The 17,581-nt window shown below is 51.7% G+C and overlaps 2 protein-coding genes across 5 annotated transcripts in view; both read left to right on the forward strand.

The window, feature by feature from the left end:
• Positions 1 to 178: 178 nt before the first annotated feature.
• Positions 179 to 12,935, forward strand: KLC4 (kinesin light chain 4). Of its 4 annotated transcripts, none has more exons than XM_080916642.1 (17): positions 179 to 226; positions 1,074 to 1,146; positions 1,705 to 1,968; positions 3,709 to 3,939; positions 4,810 to 4,891; positions 5,391 to 5,610; positions 6,023 to 6,110; positions 7,264 to 7,365; positions 7,490 to 7,663; positions 7,995 to 8,094; positions 8,257 to 8,309; positions 8,488 to 8,552; positions 8,767 to 8,875; positions 11,140 to 11,280; positions 11,562 to 11,677; positions 11,817 to 11,880; positions 12,506 to 12,935. In XM_080916642.1, exons 3-17 carry the CDS (start codon positions 1,711 to 1,713, stop codon positions 12,554 to 12,556), a joined length of 1,854 nt encoding a protein of 617 aa, XP_080772768.1. In that variant the 5' UTR covers positions 179 to 226; positions 1,074 to 1,146; positions 1,705 to 1,710; the 3' UTR covers positions 12,557 to 12,935. The 4 variants fall into 4 exon arrangements, with proteins under 4 accessions (XP_080772768.1, XP_080772771.1, XP_080772770.1 ...); XM_080916645.1 differs by having other exon boundaries at positions 11,820 to 11,880; XM_080916643.1 differs by lacking the exon at positions 179 to 226 and adding an exon at positions 423 to 473.
• Positions 12,936 to 14,285: 1,350 nt separating this feature from the next.
• PTK7 (protein tyrosine kinase 7 (inactive)) overlaps positions 14,286 to 17,581 on the forward strand; it is a gene marked incomplete at both ends in the record, with an annotated part of 64,993 nt that continues 61,697 nt past the window's right edge. The window contains one exon of the mRNA XM_080916615.1: positions 14,286 to 14,340. Within this exon, the coding sequence (XP_080772741.1) occupies positions 14,286 to 14,340 (55 nt within the window). The remainder of the gene's footprint in view (positions 14,341 to 17,581) is intronic.

Here is a 17,581-nt window from a genome sequence, read left to right on the forward strand (position 1 = left end):
ATGACGTAAAAGAGGCGGGCACAAAACTGCAGCGCCGCAGAATGCATGCTTTCTTTCCTCCTTAAAGAACAAGTTCTCAGCCAATTATCGGAGGGCACTGAGGTCACATGACTGAAAGACAGTCTCCTCCCCTCAGAGCCGTCAAAACAATTGCCTCGAGCGGCAGCCATGATAAATTTAAAGGGGCAGTATCCACGAAGGCGGCAGCGGCACCAGCAGACTGCAGGTGAGTCTTTGCGAGTACCCCTGGGGCTGAGAATTAAGATTACTCTAACTCTTATTCCTACATTCCGGGACCAATGAGTAAGTCACATCCTACTAACCTCACAAAACTTCAGACTGACTCAAAAACTCCGCCCCCCCGCGATTTTTCCCCGCCCCTCGGCGTCCAGACAGACAGTAGGACAACCTGCCCCGCCCCCTGTGGGAACCCCTGACTCCGTGACCTCGAGCTTGTCCGCTGTCTAGTCTTGGTCAGCGACCCTGCCTTCACTCCCACCTTCCTCCCCTCAGCCTTTGAGGATCTTTCTCTGTCCTCACCCTCGGCCCCCAGGGCAAGTTAGGAATCTTAGACACTCCTGAATTGTAGGCCCCCAGGCTTCGGTAGCCTGTGCTCAGCGCCTTTCTCTATGACCCCACTGTGCTCAGTAGATCTGCTATGCTTCCCTGAACCATCCGGCACTTGAGAGGCACCTTAAGGTGCCTGTTAGGTGATTATGTCAGACAAAGCCATGAAAGGAGGCTTTTGCGGTAATCCAGTTGGGAATCCTAACCAGGTCTCCCTTCTCAGCCTTTCACAGGCACACCACACCCCTTGCAGCAGGTCTCAGATTAAATCGGTCTTTCTTTCCCTTATTGGGAGAAAGTACCTCCTCAGAGCTGGAGTGAGGAGATCGAGGAAGAGACTTTAGTACAAGTCTCCGAAGAACCTGTAGGCTGAAGGAGGGAGGGTGTTTGTCCTGGGTGGGGCTCTGTGCCAGGTCCTCTGGGGAGGCTGTGAGGTGGTGACAGAGAAGGGGTGGGACTGCCGGACTTCTGGACTTTGGGCAGTACAAATCCTTCTAAATCCTTAGTTGCAGGTCAGAGTTTCTTCCGGGCTCTGGCCTGGGAGCCGCCTGAAGCCAAGGGTTTCTGCTCTGTACGCAGGTAAGGAGACTTTAGGGATGAGTTTGGAGGAAGTAGGAAGACAGTCTGAATTCTGGGGGTGGGGTGGGGGAGGTGGCAAATGAGGCTGGAAGGTTAGTTGGAAAGGAGCTCAGCAGGTTGGGAGATTCTGGGCTTAGTCCCTTTGCTGATGTAGTATGAGGACCTTCAACCTTCCAGAGCCCTATAATGACGGCTGCTGTTTCATCTCCCCCACGTCTTCCCTAACCTTGGGTCCTTCCCCTTCATTGGGACACTGCTTTCTGCTCAGCTCTGTGATCCTTACAATGTCTCAGATCCCCTGCTTCCTTTTCCTAGTCCATGCTCTCTCTCAATTGCCAAGTCCTAAATTCCTCTCGCTCTGAGCCCACCTGATGGTTCTACAGATCTTTATCCAAGTTAATTCCTCTCCCTCACCTTAGTTTTACGGTTAGTACTGTGGAATTTCTCCCCTTTACCTAGTCTCTTTCATCAGCTTAGCCATAGGGTTTCCCCTGCCCTTTTCCCTTGGTGCGGATGCCCACCAGTCTCTAATGTGTTGTTCATCTGGTTTCTCTTTAGCCTAGGATGTCAGGCCTGGTGTTGGGGCAGCGGGATGAGCCTGCAGGGCACCGGCTCAGTCAAGAGGAGATCTTGGGAAGTACCAGGTTGGTGAGCCAAGGGCTGGAGGCCTTACACAGTGAACATCAGGCTGTACTACAGAGCCTGTCCCACACCATTGAGTGTCTGCAACAGGGAGGCCATGAGGAAGGACTGGTGCATGAGAAGGCCCGGCAGCTGCGACGGTCTATGGAGAACATTGAGCTGGGACTGAGCGAGGCCCAGGTAAGAATTCCAGTTACCTGATGCAAGTTTGGGGGTCACTTTGTCCTAGAAACTTGGATTTGTTAATTCATTAAATATTCGTTAAGTGACTACTGTGGGTCAACTCTTCTGAATGCTGGTAGTGCACACCACGGGACAGTTCCTCTCAGAGTTGATATTATAGCTGGGAGAGATAGCTAAAACATGGGTAAATAAGTAAATGATTTACTGTGCCAGAGTGATCATTGCTAAGGACAGAACAAAGACAAAGGAAGGAGGGAAGGGGCTGGAGAGATGGCTCAACGGTTCAGAGGACCGACTGCTCTTCCAGAGGTCCTGAGTTCAATTCCCAGCAACCACATGGTGGCTCACAATCATCCGATGGATGTGATCTGATGCCCTCTTCTGGTGTGTCTGAAGACAGCTACAGTGCACTTATATATAAAATAAATAAATCTTTAAGAGGGAAGTAGGAAGAGGATGCATTTTTTTTACACAGATTGGTTATAAAATACCTCACTCAAAGGTGATGTCTGAGCAAAGATTTGAGGGTGAAGAAGTAAGCCATGGGATAAACGGTCCCAAGCAGGCAGGACAGGTGCAAAGGCCTTGCGTGGAGCCAGGGCTGCTGTGGATTTCTGCAGGGTGCACAGTGAGTGAGGGCACAAAGCGCATGACTCAGGAGGAGGAGGGATGCTATTGGAGATATCCACAGACAGCGTGGAGCTGGCAAGCTGTCCTAGGGCTTTTTGCTCGTCCGTTGAGAGAGATGGAAGCTGCTGGGATGTCTCAGGAGTGATGGGATTCAGCCTGAGATCATCTGCTCTCTGGATGAGAGTAGAACTAGAGACTAAGGGCAGACACCAGGGACACCTGTGAGAGGCTGCTGTTGTCTAGGTGGGAACCGGCAATTTGTCTGATAGAAATGATGGTGTGGTGACAGCAGGGTTTAGAGTATCTGTTTAATTCCATTCATTCATTTATGGGTTGATTTATTTCATGTATGTGAGTACAGTGTTGCTGTCTTCAGACACACCAGAAGAGGGCATCGGATCCCATTACAGATATTTGTGAGCCACCATGTAGTTGCTGGGAATTGAACTCAGGACCTCTGGAAGAGCAGACAGAGCTCTAAACTGATGAGCCATCTCTCCAACCTGAGTATCTCTCTTTTCCAATTCCCTTCACTTATGTTATGTATATAGGTGTTTCGTCTGCACCTATGTCTGTATACTACCTGCAATCCTGGTTTGCGCAGAGGCCAGAAGAGGCCATTGGATTCCCTTGAGACTGGAGTTACAGGTGGTTGTGAGCCAACACGGTGCTAGGAATTGAAATCAGACCCTCAGGAAGAGCAACCAGGACTCTTAATCTCTGAGACATCTCTCTAGCCCTGTATTTCTAAACCTTGGGTCATAAACCTTTGGATGTCAGATGACCCTTTCACAAGGGTCACATTTCAGACATCCTGCATATCAGATTTTTACATTATGATTTATAACATAGCAATATTAGTTATGAAATAGCAGTGAAATAATCTTATGGTTGGGGGTCACCACAACATGAGGAACTGCACTAAAGGGTCACAGGATTAGAAAGGTTGGGAACCACTGCTCCATCCTCTCAGAGTGTCTGTTTATGGTAGAGCTCTGGCCACTCTCTCCTGCTTGTTGCTTCCTCTCCGCCATCTCCTGGAAGGCCACCTGCCCCCCTGGATGCTCTGATCCAAAAGTCTGGAGCTCATATGATGTTCCCACCTAGGTGATGCTGGCTCTGGCTAGCCACCTGAGCACAGTGGAGTCTGAGAAGCAGAAGCTGCGGGCTCAAGTACGGCGGCTATGCCAGGAGAACCAGTGGCTCCGGGATGAGCTGGCAGGCACTCAGCAGCGGCTGCAGCGCAGCGAGCAGGCCGTGGCTCAGCTAGAGGAAGAAAAGAAGCACTTGGAGTTCCTGAGGCAGCTGCGCCAGTATGATGAGGACGGGCATAGCATGGTGAGCACGTGGGACCACTGCCCCACAGGAAACATCAACGCCTTGCATGTTCCCACTGGGAAGAACTTGATACCAACTCCAGATAACAACGGGGGGGGGGCAATTCTGACTTGCTCTATCAACGTACATCTTGTGTGTGCTGCCCTGGAGAGTGGGGCAAAAATTCTTGTTCTAGTCGCTAACAGTGGAGCCGGCATGGTCAGAGGTTCAGAGAGGAGGTAGTAGTTATAACAGTGTGTTCATTTAAGTGGGGTAGAAGTTGTGCTGCATGTTAAAAGATGAGGTGGGGAAAGGGAACTTTCTGGCCTGGAGGAGAGATATTATAGTTAAGACCCCAGGGTTGGAATGCTATTCTGTCATGGATAATTTGCCTGGGACACATGAGTGAGCCTGATAAGAGGGTTTGGAGTCGCTGTCAGGCTGCCATCCCTGAAGAAGAAAAGTGCATTTTTCCATTGTGAAAATGTGTTAGACAGGAAGGGCTGGGCCCTAAGTCCACATTGACCAAAGGGAGATGGCAAGCCCAAGGCAGAGCTAGACACTTTGGGTATGTGTCAGTAAGAGCAGACATACTCCTTCCCCTCAGGATAGACAGGATAGACATATAATCAATGTAAGTGCTAAGGGATCGCCCTGGGTATAATTACAAGAGGTGAGTATATATAGAGAGAGGACTTACTGGATAAGAAATAGAGGTGTGCAATTTTGTCTATGACATCCTTGGCTTTTACATCCAGGAGGCCTGCTCATGGCTGGGTCAGCTGCCGGTCTTCTCCAGAAACCTTTAGCCCCATTGGTTGGTGATTTTGTGGCTTAGAAGAACACCTGAGGAGACCACTGGGGTCTGGCATGCTGTCCCTTTTCTTCCAGGAGGAGAAGGAGGGAGATGCTAGCAAAGATTCCCTGGATGATCTCTTTCCCAATGAGGAGGAGGATGACTCCAGCAATGACTGTGAGTCTGCCTGTGGGGCTGGAGGGGGAGGGCAGCAGGAAGCTGCTTCAAGTAATGGTCCACTTTGAGTAGGATCTCCACATCCAGAGATAAGTTCTCCACTTCCTTTGGAGACTGGGCAAGTTCCAGGCTAGGACTTGAGTCTCTCCTTCCTTGGTACCCATCAGCATTTAATGAGTGTGCTGTGCACTAGGATTACCAAAATGAAAGTGATACAGGTCCCACTACTAAGTTCATAGTCTAGCAGAGAATAACCTTATGCTGGGGCCACATGGATTCCCCAAGCCTTTGTGGTTTTGCTTTGCTGGACACCCCTGGCAAGTGACTTACTGAGGGGATAGATAGGATAGTGATGGGTACAGGTGCAAGGGTGTGGTTCAGTAAACAGCAGTGGGGTGGAGCCTCCTTTGAGAGCCTGGTGGGCAGAGGGGAGGGCAGGCAGCAAGGGAAAAGGAGGAGTCCTCTGAGGAAATGCCCTGTCTTTTTTGGAATGAGTTAGTGTCCCGTGGCCAGGGTGCTGCAGCGGCCCAGCAGGGTGGATATGAGATCCCAGCAAGGTTGCGGACCCTGCACAACCTGGTCATCCAGTATGCGGCTCAGGGTCGCTATGAGGTGGCCGTGCCACTCTGCAAGCAAGCCCTAGAGGACCTGGAGCGCACATCTGGCCGAGGTCACCCTGACGTGGCTACCATGCTCAACATCCTGGCTTTGGTGTATCGGTGAGCGCCAGCACCCTCTGTTGTCTATAGCAGCTCCCATTCTCCTCTGCGCTCTGCTGGGTCTCCCAGGAATACCTTGTCCCCCACACTGGAATCCACACTTTCTCTGATGCTGAACCCTCCACCTCAGACAATACTCATCTCTCAGGCTCCCTGTTTCTCTGGCCTCTCTGGAGAGAGTGTGTGTGTCTCATTCTGTTTGTGGCTCCTGCTTCTGAGGACTTGTGGCTTCCTCTTGAGATGGCAATGGTGGCAGCCTGGTGCATCATGAAGCTTTCTGTCCTAAGAGGCTTCCTGACATCAGGGGTCCCCAGTCTCTTAAGTGTGCCTCAGTTCTCTCGAAGGAAGGGAGGAGGGAGATGGTGTGGGGACAGCATTCATGCTGAGGTTCATCCTTTCTGCTGCTTTCCAGGGACCAGAATAAATACAAGGAGGCTGCTCATCTGCTGAATGATGCCCTCAGCATCCGGGAAAGCACCCTGGGCCGGGACCACCCAGCCGTCAGTATCCCTCCTGCCCACTCCCTCCCCTCTGTCTCTGTTAGTCCTCCATGCGCCGCTCTCAGTTCACTCACCACATGCTTAGGAAGGAGGCTTGAGAGCTTTCAGGCTCTGTCCAGTGAACTCAGTGATTCTCAGTTCTCTGAGGCCAGTGATTCCTGTTAACTTTGCTTACATTTTATGTTAGTGTTTAGTAATTGTGCAAAATAACAGGTTTAATTGAGACATTTTCTTTCAGGAAAATCCTTTTTCCTCTATTTTATTTTTCTGTGTCTGGGTAGTTTGCTGGTATGTGTATCTGTGCGCCATGTGTGTACAGCTCTTATAGAGGCCAGAAGAGAGCACCATATATGGGTGCCAGGAATTAAACGTAGGCCCTCTGGAAGAGCAGCCAGTGCACGTAGCCTCTGAGCTATCTCTCCAGCATGTATAATGTATATAAAGTACTCTGACCACATCTGGCACCACACACACACACACACACACAGAGAATTTTTTTAAAAGATAAAGTTCTAAAATACATCTTTGAGTAGGGACAGAGTGTCAAGCATTTGATGGGTTGTCCAGGTTGGGAAAACGAGCAATGGCAGCTTTGGAAGTGAGGTGACCTTGTAAGAACAGTTCCCAGCGATTTCACATAAGCTGGGCAGGGATGCTGCATCTCGGCAGGCCCAGGATCTTGACCACCTACCAGCGCTGCCAGAGCTTCTGCCACTTGCTCACAGGTCCAGCAGGGTGTCCCAAAGTCTCCAGAGTCCTGTAACACATGCACAGTGCCCATACATGTCCTGCTTCCCTTTGCTAAAAGCACTGGACTGCAGCCAGAAACCACCATCTGAAATTTTCCAAAGTCCCTCTAGAGGGCGATACCTCACTCCCACAGAGCGTCAGTCAGTCTGTTCAAAGTTTTCCAGGCTTTGGCTCTGGTGGTATGATGTCTCTGTCTGTCCTTGTCCTTTTTGAAGTTATTACGGGGGCCAAGGTGGGGAGTTATCCAGAGGCCAGAGGACAACCATCTTGCTGGAGTCGCTTCTCTCTGTGCCTTGTGAATTTAGGTCTGCAGGCTTGGCAACAAGCATTTTCCCTGCTGAGCCATCTGGAGATTCAGCCTTTGCAGAACTGGCGTGTGATGGGGGTTGGCCTTCCTCTGCAGGTGGCTGCCACACTCAACAATCTGGCTGTGCTGTATGGAAAACGGGCTAAATACAAGGAGGCAGAGCCACTGTGCCAGCGGGCACTGGAGATCCGAGAAAAGGTATCCACACCCTTCCTCATCCTCCCCTTTACGAGCTTCTTATCTTCTTCCTTTTCCTTCTCCTCCTCATGTGCATGCACACACATAACCATGGTCATTCGTCTGCTCCTTTGCTCTTTCTCAGGTCTTGGGCACCAACCATCCAGATGTGGCAAAGCAGCTGAACAACTTGGCTCTCCTATGTCAAAACCAGGGCAAGTACGAGGCAGTGGAACGCTATTATCAGCGAGCACTATCTATCTATGAAAGCCAGCTAGGGCCGGATAACCCTAACGTAGCTCGGACCAAGAATAACCTGGTAAGGAAGAGACTGGAGGGTGGAAGGAGGGGTGGGAAAGGCCTCCCACGTGAGTCCTGGACTCAAAAGCATCAGAATGGAGTACACTCCTTGGCCAACTTGGTGCCTGTCTCTAGGGCTGCGTCTGAGAATGAAGGGTCTGCTTCATTCTGCTGCCAGGGGCTCCCAGTCGCACGGGAGTTGGATAAGAATAACTTCAATCCCCGCAGCTAGAACAGGCTGAATGAATAGGGCCTCTGGGGACAAATGCCAAGAAGTGGAACTGCCCGAGTCTGGGTGAGACCTGCCTCCTTCCATCTCTTGCTCCTGGGTTTCTATTGCTGTCTCCTAGGCTTCCTGTTACCTAAAGCAGGGCAAGTACTCTGAAGCTGAGACTTTATACAAAGAGATCCTGACCCGTGCCCATGTGCAGGAGTTCGGATCTGTGGATGGTGAGTGGTAAGGTCTGGGAGCAGGGCTAGATTGGGAACCTCACACAGATTGTAAGGGACAGCCATACCTTCAGTCCAGCTCTGTTGGCCTGTGGGTTCTGGCTTCCCACCATAGTGTCCAGGTCTGTTCTCTTACCTCCTGATGCAGTATCTCTTCCTCAGATGACCACAAGCCAATCTGGATGCATGCTGAGGAGCGGGAAGAGATGAGCAGGGTGAGTGGGGCCATCCTGGGCAGGCGCTGGGAGCTCCCAGGGCCTCTGGCTTCAGCCTGTCTTAGCTTAGATACTCACCTCCTTGCCCACCCCTTAGTGCACATTGCCTTTCCCAACCCAGTCTGCACCCTAGCCCCTGCCCGCCTGCCTCCTAGCGGCTTTCTGTTCTCATCCTCAGAGCCGGCCCTATGGCGCACCCTATGCAGAGTACGGAGGGTGGTACAAGGCCTGCAGAGTGAGCAGGTGAGCTGCCAGGGGTCAGAGGTGGAGTCTGAGGCTCCTCGGCCTAGCCTCCTAATCACAGAGCCTCCTTCCCTGACTTTCTCTCAGCCGTTTCTCTGCTATCCATTTCTGTTCTTTTGTTTTGTAGCACTTAAATGTATGCAGGGCCTGTGTTGGCAAGTGTTCTGCTACTGACCTGTGTTCTCACTCTATTTCTATATCCTTCTCCCTGTAGCCCCACGGTGAACACTACTCTGAGGAACCTAGGGGCTCTGTACAGGCGCCAGGGAAAGCTGGAGGCAGCTGAGACCTTGGAGGAATGTGCTCTGCGCTCCAGGAAACAGGTCAGAAGCCCACACCACAGGGCAACGGTGCATCTCTGTAATCCTGGCATTTGGGAGGCTTGGGTAGGAGAGAGCAGGCTAGCCATGGTCTTTACTAAGATCCTGCATCAGGGATGGCTAGCTCAGTAATTAAGAGCACTTGCTGCTGTTGCCCAGAGTTCAAATTCAGTTCCCAGCACCCACATCAAATAACTCATGACTGACAGCCTGTAACTCTGGCCTCCTTGGATACTGAATACATGTGATGTACATACATTACCCAGGCACACACAGACATAAATAAGGTGAATACATTTTTTTTCCTGAGACAGAGTTTCTGTGTATATACCTGGCTCTGTAGACTCTGTGGAACTCAATCTGTAGACCAGCCTTGAACTCAGAGATCTGCCTGTCTGCCTGTTTTCCCAGTGCTAAGACGAAAGGTGCGCACCACCACCACCCAGCCCATAAATACATCTTAAAAAAAAGACTCTGTCCCAAATGAAAATAGAAGTCCAGATTGGAGGGACAAGAAGGAAGGGTCTGGGGACAAGGGACTACTTAGGATTCTTAAGCATGTGGTGAGAGAGGGACCTAGTCTTATGGCTATGGTGGTTTTTAAGAATGTTCTCACTCCAAACTTGGCCTTTGTGTCTGGGTACACATTTAAGATTACTTTTATAGCTGGAATGGTGGCTCATGCTTATACTTCCGGTATTCAGGAGGCTGAGGCAGAATAGTTAGGACGAGTTTGAGGCAAGCCTGGGCTTCATGTAGCTTAAGCTGTGGAATAAGGCCTTGTCTCAAAAAAAAAAAAAAAAAAAAAAAACCCAGACCAGAGCAGATCTGAGCTGACTTAAAAGTGGCCATTTACTCTAGTTCTAGTTAGTACATATAAGTCTGTGTAGGGATATACTATAATCTCAATGAGCACATCTGCCCAGGTGTTGAGTGGGGTGCATATTAAGGAAGGGAAAATAATGTCCCTGTAGTGACTGCAGATATTTAAAAAGACCAAGAGCCGCATCCTGGGACTTAAAGAACTTGAGGGCCCAGTTCTTTCCTTTTACTTTTTTTTCTTAATGTATTCTTCTCTCTTCTATTACAACCCAACTGCAGCCTCCTATCCTTCCTCCCTCCCCTCCTCTGCCTCCTCTCTCCTTCCTCCATTTCCCTCTCAGAAAAGAACAGGCCTCCCAGGATATCAACCAAACACAAGGGCACTGACTCTCAGGTCAAGGCTGGACAAGGGAAGGCAGAATGAGGAGAAGACTCAGATAGTGTCTGCTCCTACTGTTAGGAACCCCACAAGAACACCAGTCTACACAACCATAGCATGTCTGCAGAGGGCCTAGCTCAGACCCATACAGAGTCCCTGATGGTTGCTTCAGTGTCTGGAAGCCCCTATGAGCCCTGGGTAGTTGATTCCGTGAGCCATGCTCTTGTGATGTCCTTGACCCCTCTGGCTGCTACAAGCCTTCCTCCCCCTCCTCTGACGGATCCCTTGAGCTCCGCCTGGTGTCTGACTGTGGCTCTGCATCTGCTCCCATCAGTTGCTGGATGATGCCTCTGATGATGATTATGCTAGGTTCTGGTCTACAAGTTCAGCAGAATGTAACCAGCATTCATTTCATTGCCTTTTTTTCCCCCAGCCTTGTTTGATTCTATGCTAGGTTTCTGGGCTAAAGAGCCTCTGGTTTTTGACTCTCCGAGTAGTATCAGGCGTGGGTCTCGAGTTGGACCAATCATTGGTTGACAACTCCCACAAGTTCAGCACCACCTTTACCCCAGCATGTCTTGTAGGCAGGACAAATTGTAGGTAGAAAATTTTGTGGCAGGGTTGGTGTCTCAGTCCCTCCACTTTCTAGTTACAGAAGGTGGCCACTGGTTCAGGCTCTGTGTCTCCCAGTACTGGGAGTCTTTGCTAGGGTCACCCTCATAGATTCCACAGAGTTTCCATTGTACACGGCTTCTAGGTCACCTTTGAAATCCCCAATTCCAGGCTTTTCTCTCAGAACTTGTTCTTTTAAAGTTTTTATTATTTTACATGTGTGTTATTTTGCCTGCACGTGTGTGTGTGTGTGTGTGTGTGTGTGTGTGTGTACCACATGCATGCAATGCACACTGAGGTCAGAAGAGGGCACTGGATCCCTAACTCTGGAGTTACAGGCCTTGTAACTTGTGAGCTGCCATTTAGCTGCTGGGAACTGAATCTGTATCCTCTGGAAGAGCAGCCAGTGCCTTTATGGCTGGGCCATGTTTCTAGCATCTCCTCTTTTTTCCAGGGTACCGACCCCATCAGTCAGACCAAGGTGGCAGAACTGCTTGGGGAAGGCGATGGCAGGAAGACCATCCAGGAGGGCCCTGGAGACAGTGTGAAGTTCGAGGGAGGTGAAGATGCATCTGTGGCTGTGGAGTGGTCAGGTGTAAGTCTGCTCATTGCTTCTGCCCTGCCCTGTCTTGTCCTGCTGGGCACTGAGAAACTCTGAGGCTTCTCCAAGTTTGTACAGGGTATCTATCAGTCACGTAGTCTCACCCGTTAGCCCATCCATTCAGGCCTGTCCCTGGGGATCTGCTCCTGACAGCTATTGTTTTCACTCACTGGGCTTTGGGTTTGGGGACATGTGCAGAATAAATGGCAGGAATAGACTTAGAAGCCCGGCGACATGGAACCCTGGAGCTCCCAATGCCTGTGTCTTCCCAATAGGATGGCAGTGGCACCCTCCAGAGGAGTGGCTCTCTGGGAAAGATCCGGGATGTGCTCCGCAGAAGCAGTGAGCTCCTGGTGAGGAAGCTCCAAGGGACTGAGCCTCGGCCTTCCAGGTACATGACAGGGTTGAGATATGGACAAAGTAGGGCAGCAGGCTCTTGCCTGCAGCTCCTCTTGGTGCTGAAGAAATGTCCTAAAGTGTCACATAGAGGAACAGTGGGCTGGCCTCAGCTCTCTCATTTTCCTTTGTAGCAGCAACATGAAGCGGGCTGCTTCGCTGAACTACCTGAATCATCCCAATGCGGCCCCCCTCCAGGTGAGAGTGATGGTGGTCTGGGAGAACGGGAGCCCTCCAGGAGTCAGGCTGACAGCATGGTATCACAGAGACAGTGGCACTGGTGGGCACACCTCTAATCCCAGTGCTGGGGAAGCAGAGGCAGGTTATCTGCGTTTAGGGCCATCCTTGTGTAGAGTTCCAGCACAACCAGGGCATCACAGAGACCTTATCTTGAAAGAGAAGAGAGAGAGAGATTCTAACCATACAGTCCAGTCAGAATTAATCAGGAGAATACTGGCCACTGATACTCTGTAGACTGGCAGTCATTCCAGAGTGACTTAGAGTTGCTGGCCGTGTGGAGTATAGTCATTCTCCTTACCCTGAGGTATTAGCAAGGAAATAAAAACAACAGTATGGAGTCACCTTAGAGAAAACCGCAATGCTATTCCAACCAGTGACCTCTGGTGTCAGCTCATTCACTGTGCAAGCCAGTATTCTTGGGTTTGTCCCTGTAGCTTCTCCAGCAGACTGTGCCTGAGCAAAGTCCTAGAGCTTGGGGTTGAGGTTGGGGATTCCATCCTTGGTCCAGAGGGAGTGCAGTCTCTCTGGGGGACAGGCAGACTGCAGGAGTTTGAGGTGATGTGTGGCTGGTGGTCTCTTTCAGGCTTCCCGGGGCCTCAGTGCCAGCACCGTGGACCTTTCTTCAAGCAGCTGACATTCAAGTCCCTCTTCCAGTCTGCTGGGTCCCTACAGCCCTCACAGCATCTGCCATGGCTCCACTCTCTTCCCCAACTTGATAGGATGGTGAAGAGGGAGCGGTTTAAGTGGAGGATTGCTGCTTCTAGGGTCTAGGCTTCTTCCCGGGAACCTCCCTTGGGAAGGGCCCTCAGGATAATATGCTCTCTACCTTGGAGTCTTCCAGAGTAGCTGACTAAGGCTTCCAAGATGGGGGAAAGTGGGTATGCGCCTCAGGGATGCGCCTGCTGCTGGCTTTTCTGTCAGTTTGGGGCTGGCCAGCTGAGCTGCTTCGCCCTGGCCTCTTTCATCCTCTGCTGCCTCACTTCAGGTCCACGTATTTCACTATGCTTCTTTAATAAATGAATCAGGTAATATTTTGTGTTTTGAGTCTTGATTGAAGACTGTTAGGGCGCTTCCCAGAAGGACGAGGGCAGTGGTGGATGGGGCAGCAGGACTTGAATTCTTGGTTTTCTTGTTTTCCTCAGTTTGTACCCTCTAGCAGGGCCCGGAGGAAGGCGTCTGGGGGATGGGGAAGGAGATGCACATGAAGAAGGTGCTGTGGACTGGGTTGTCAGGGACATGTGGTGGCCATGTGGCAGGACCCTGGAGTCCTGGCGCCACTTCTCCTGCCTGTGAGGCCCGCTGTGGCTTCCTTCCCTCCTCCCAGCTGCTTGGGGGAAGGGAGGTCTAAGCAGGCCTGGGGGGCCCTCCAGAGCCAGAAGGGGGACAAGGCGCTATCCATCCTCTCTTGCATATCCTGGAGGCCTGTCAGCAGCTGGGGCCCATCTTCTAAAGCTTGACTTCTTCTGACCCGCCTCCCACACCCCTTGCTGCTTTCACAACAAAGAAAGAATGTGGGGGTGGTGGCGCTGGGGGTGGAGGGTGCCTGGAACAAGGGCTGCTTTGGGCCTCCCCACAGCTGGAGATTTGGCCATGCCCTGACACAGCCCAGACTGCTTGGAGATGGACTTGGGATGAATGTCTGTTTAATAGCTTTCACTGGCTTTCAGAGCCCAGGGTTTCTACCTTGGGTTCAGATTTGTCCAGTGTCAATGCTGACTCCAGTCACGCACGCCCCTCCCCCTCCCTGGCTACATATGTTCCACAGGGCACCACAGCTGTGCCCTCCTTGTCTTCTTCGGAGACACCCTGGCTCTGCCCTCGTCTTCTTCTGAGACACCCTGCTGGTCTGTCTCTTGTAGCACTTTGGGTTGCTCAACTCCACCAACTTGGAGAATACTGGGCAAACTATTGCTTCAGATCTCCAGGTAGGCTCAGAGGGACCATCTTTCCTAAGGGGCCCACGGTGTCCAGAGAGTCACTTTGGTTTTCTTGCACCCCGGTGGCTAGATAAGGCGGTGGGAACAACACCCAGGTCTCCAACACTCCCCCTGAGACTTCCAGTGACCCACCGCCCCCATCCCTCTCCAGATCTTTCCCTCAGCTGCCAGCTCCTCCCCTCGACGGCGGGGAAGGGGGGGCGCCAGGGGGCGGGGCGCCGTGCAGGCGGAGGGGAGGGGGCGTCGGGGGCGTGGCTTGGCGGCGGCGGCGGCGCGCTCGAGGGCTTGGATGTACGGGGCGCGCGCGGCTCCAGCTCCGGACGCCACGGGCTCGGGCTGCAGCTGCTGCGGCGGCCCCCGCTCTCCGGTCCTCGCACCGGCTCGCCGTGTGCCTTGGACCTCGCTGCTCGTCTGCAGCCCTCCAGGATGGGAGCCCGCCCGCTGCCTCTGCTCAGAGTCCTGCTTCTGCCGCTGCTGGCCGGTGAGTCCCCCGAGAAGCGGGGGGATCCGAGCTGGGTTTTGAGAAGCGCGGGAGTCCCGCGGGCTGGAAGGGCCTTGGAGAAGTGGGCTGGGTAGTTGGGGAGGTGGAGAGGCTCACTGGGCGCTCGAGGACCCGGGGTTGGCGACGCCCCCTACGCGGTGGCGACACGGTGCTCTGGGGCGCGGGGACGAGTTCTCCCCGCCCGACCCGAGAGTTTGCTTTAGCGTTGCCCGGAGTCGCCGGCTCCCGAGCTCTACTGAGAGCTTCTTTTTGGAGGAACAGCGCCCTCCTATCCCGTGAGAGGGTGCGGACACCGGGAATGCCCCGGGCCTTGGAGCCCAGGTGAGGGGGACCGGCCTGGCTCTGGATCCCGACCGAGCTGACATGGGGCGCGCCTAGCGCGGAGCTTTGTTACCTATGCCGGCCCGACGCGCCCGGGTCCTTCCCTGCAAGTTACGGGGCAAAGCTGGAACCCCAAATGGCCCTGTGGATGAGAGCAGGTTAGACTGAGAGGTGCCTCATCCCCTCCCAACTAGGCCCGAACCTTGAGCCCACTCAGTACTAGGGTCGTATCCCGGGAGTGGAGGGTCCCAGGCTGTAGTGGTGACTAATGAGTGAAGGCCGCTGCCAAAATCGGGCATGGCCGGCTTGCCAAGGTGCGGACGGGCTTTGCTCTGCTGTTTCCTGGATTTCCATCCTGTCTGTGTTCTCCGAGGAATGGATTATCTCTCTTCCTAAGGGCAGAAAGGCAAAAAAAGAGCTCAACTCTGGCTTTTCGTGGAGGGCCTCTCTACTTTGGTGAGGGTGGGCCCCTCTCCCCCCAGTCATCTCCAGGGCAAACAAGGGGCACCCTGTCCTGAAGACTTTTATTTCCTGGCTGATCATACCTGAGAGTCAGTCACAACTAAGGTGTTGTAAGTGACTTAACCGGAAATCGCCGAGCTCTCCAAATACTCAGTCTGCTAGTCCCAATCAGCAAGAACCGAATAATTCCTCCTAACCTTCCAAGACAAAACTGCCAGTGGTGGTCTTCGGGGAGCCATTCTGCTGGGGAGATTGTCTTAGCCCTTAACCTAAAAAGAACTTACTTAACCATTCCTTTAAAGAGTTCTAGCCAGGAGGTCAGGGGCAGAGAATTGTGTGCTGTCATCTTCCTGACCAGCTGTTGAGGGCTTAGGGGACAGAGAATAAAAGTCTCTCCCACCCCCAGTTATATAAAAAAAAAGAGGTAGGCATAGCCTAAAAGAACCAGTCCTGGGAATTCCTAAGCTGGTGTTTCTGGAGTTGCCCGGGTTCCTTATGCGTGTGGTAGTGATTGTTCATGGCAAAGTCCCACATCTGCTCCCAGAGGAAGTATGTAAGTTTTTTTTTTTTTTTAAACACAGTCAGGATGAGGGCCCAACCATATAGGCAAGCAGCCCCAGCTCACAAGCCTCCTGGGTTGGCTGGTGGGTTTTGGTGTGTGTGTCTCTGCTGGATGTAGCTGTATTTGCTGCTGCGGCTTAGCTTTCTGAAGTCAAAGGCCCTTGCTCAACAACACTAAATTGCCAGTTTCTTCTATGAGGACTCTGAAGTTCAAGATGTGGTGGTGTCCTGGGAAGGGTGTGTGTGTGTGTGTGAGCATCGAGTTGGATAGGAGGGAGTTGGGGTATCTCCACAAAGAAACATTTTAATGAGAGCCCTAAATCTGTTCCACCAAATATGCCTTGGTGTGAAACCTATCCGTGTGCTGTAAACAGTTTTAGCGGAGGCGCCTGCTCTTCTGAGATGCAGGGACTCTACCCGCCCCAGATGCATGTCTTCAGGGGACAAGCAGGTTTTAATAGATCGCTGCACATTTATTTCCCCATCTTGTTTAACTGTGTCATTAACTGAAGCTGTAGGGAGACTTCACTGTTAACTAAGGCTGGGGCTAGGGACCTAGCCTGCCCCGGTTTGTGGATTCAACCATTTTTGAAGTTTGGGTAATTATGCTGTAAATGCCTGAGTTACTTTCCAAACCTTAAGATCCCTGGTGTGATAAATATGGTGGAGGAGGAAGAGAAGGCTTAAAGTCAGGAACCCAGACCCCTCCTTTTTTAGCCAGGGTCTTATTGCGTGCTCCCAGACTGGGCCTAAGATCATTATGTAGCCCTCCCTGGCCTAGGACTCATGATTCTCCTGCCTCAGCCTCCAGAGTGCTGGGATTAGAGGAGAGTAGGACCACACCTGGCCAAACCTGGGATTTTTGTTCATGTTGTTAAACTATTTTTTTACATCTATTTGTGTGTGTGCTCAAAAGTGGGGGTGTAAGTGTACATGAATGTGCCACGGTGCAGTTGTGGAGGCCAGAAGACAACTGACTGGAATCTGTTGTTGCAGGGATGTTCATCGGGTTGTCATGCTTGGTGGCAGGTGCCTTTACCTGCTGAGCCATCTTAGAACTGGCTCTTTGGTCATGTGTGGTTACTACCTGCTCCTGTTTCCCATCCTGGGCCTTTGGTCTCCAGGCTTTTGCATCTCTGTGGAAACGGAATCCTCAATTTGTGGATACGCTGTAGTGATGGTTGGATTCCCTCACACTCTGCAACCTATAATTCAGACATGGTACTTGCTTTATCAGCTGTGGCTTTAACATGGGTGTGGTCAGAGCAGCAGGGACCGATTGACAGTTTAGGCCATGGTCCTGTGATCTAGGCAAATCTCTGTGTATGTCTGCACTTATTTATTTATTTGTCTGAGGCAGGGTTTCTCTATTCTGTGTAGCCCTGAGTATCCTGGAACTTACTTGCTCTGTAGATGAGGTTGGTCACAAACTCCGAGATCCGCCTACCTCTGCTTCCCAAGTGCTGGGATTAAAAGTGTGTACCACCACTCCCCTGCCCAATACACTTTTCCAGGTTTATAGTAATTTTCAACAATGAATACGTCTCACCTGCTGGAAAGCTCCGTTTTTAGTCAGCTGGTTTGCTGTTTCCTAAAACATACATGTGTTTCTCCATTCTGGGCCATTCCGTTCCTAGGTGTGTGACTTGCTGTTTATCTTTTTCTCTTCTGCCTGGGCCCAATCTAAGTCTTCCCAGAACAATCAGCCTGAGAAAGTGTGTGTGTGTGTGTGTGTGTGTGTGTGTGTCTGTCTGTCTGTCTGTCTGTCAGCCTGAGAATCTATTTCTCCATCTGTCCATCTATGTATGTTTTCAAAGTAGCCCATACTATCCTTGACCTTGCTATGTAGTCAAGGATGGCCTTGAACTTCTGATCC

The sequence above is a fragment of the Micromys minutus genome (assembly GCF_963924665.1).
Source record: "Micromys minutus genome assembly, chromosome: 5".
NCBI classification, from domain to species: Eukaryota; Metazoa; Chordata; class Mammalia; order Rodentia; family Muridae; genus Micromys; species Micromys minutus.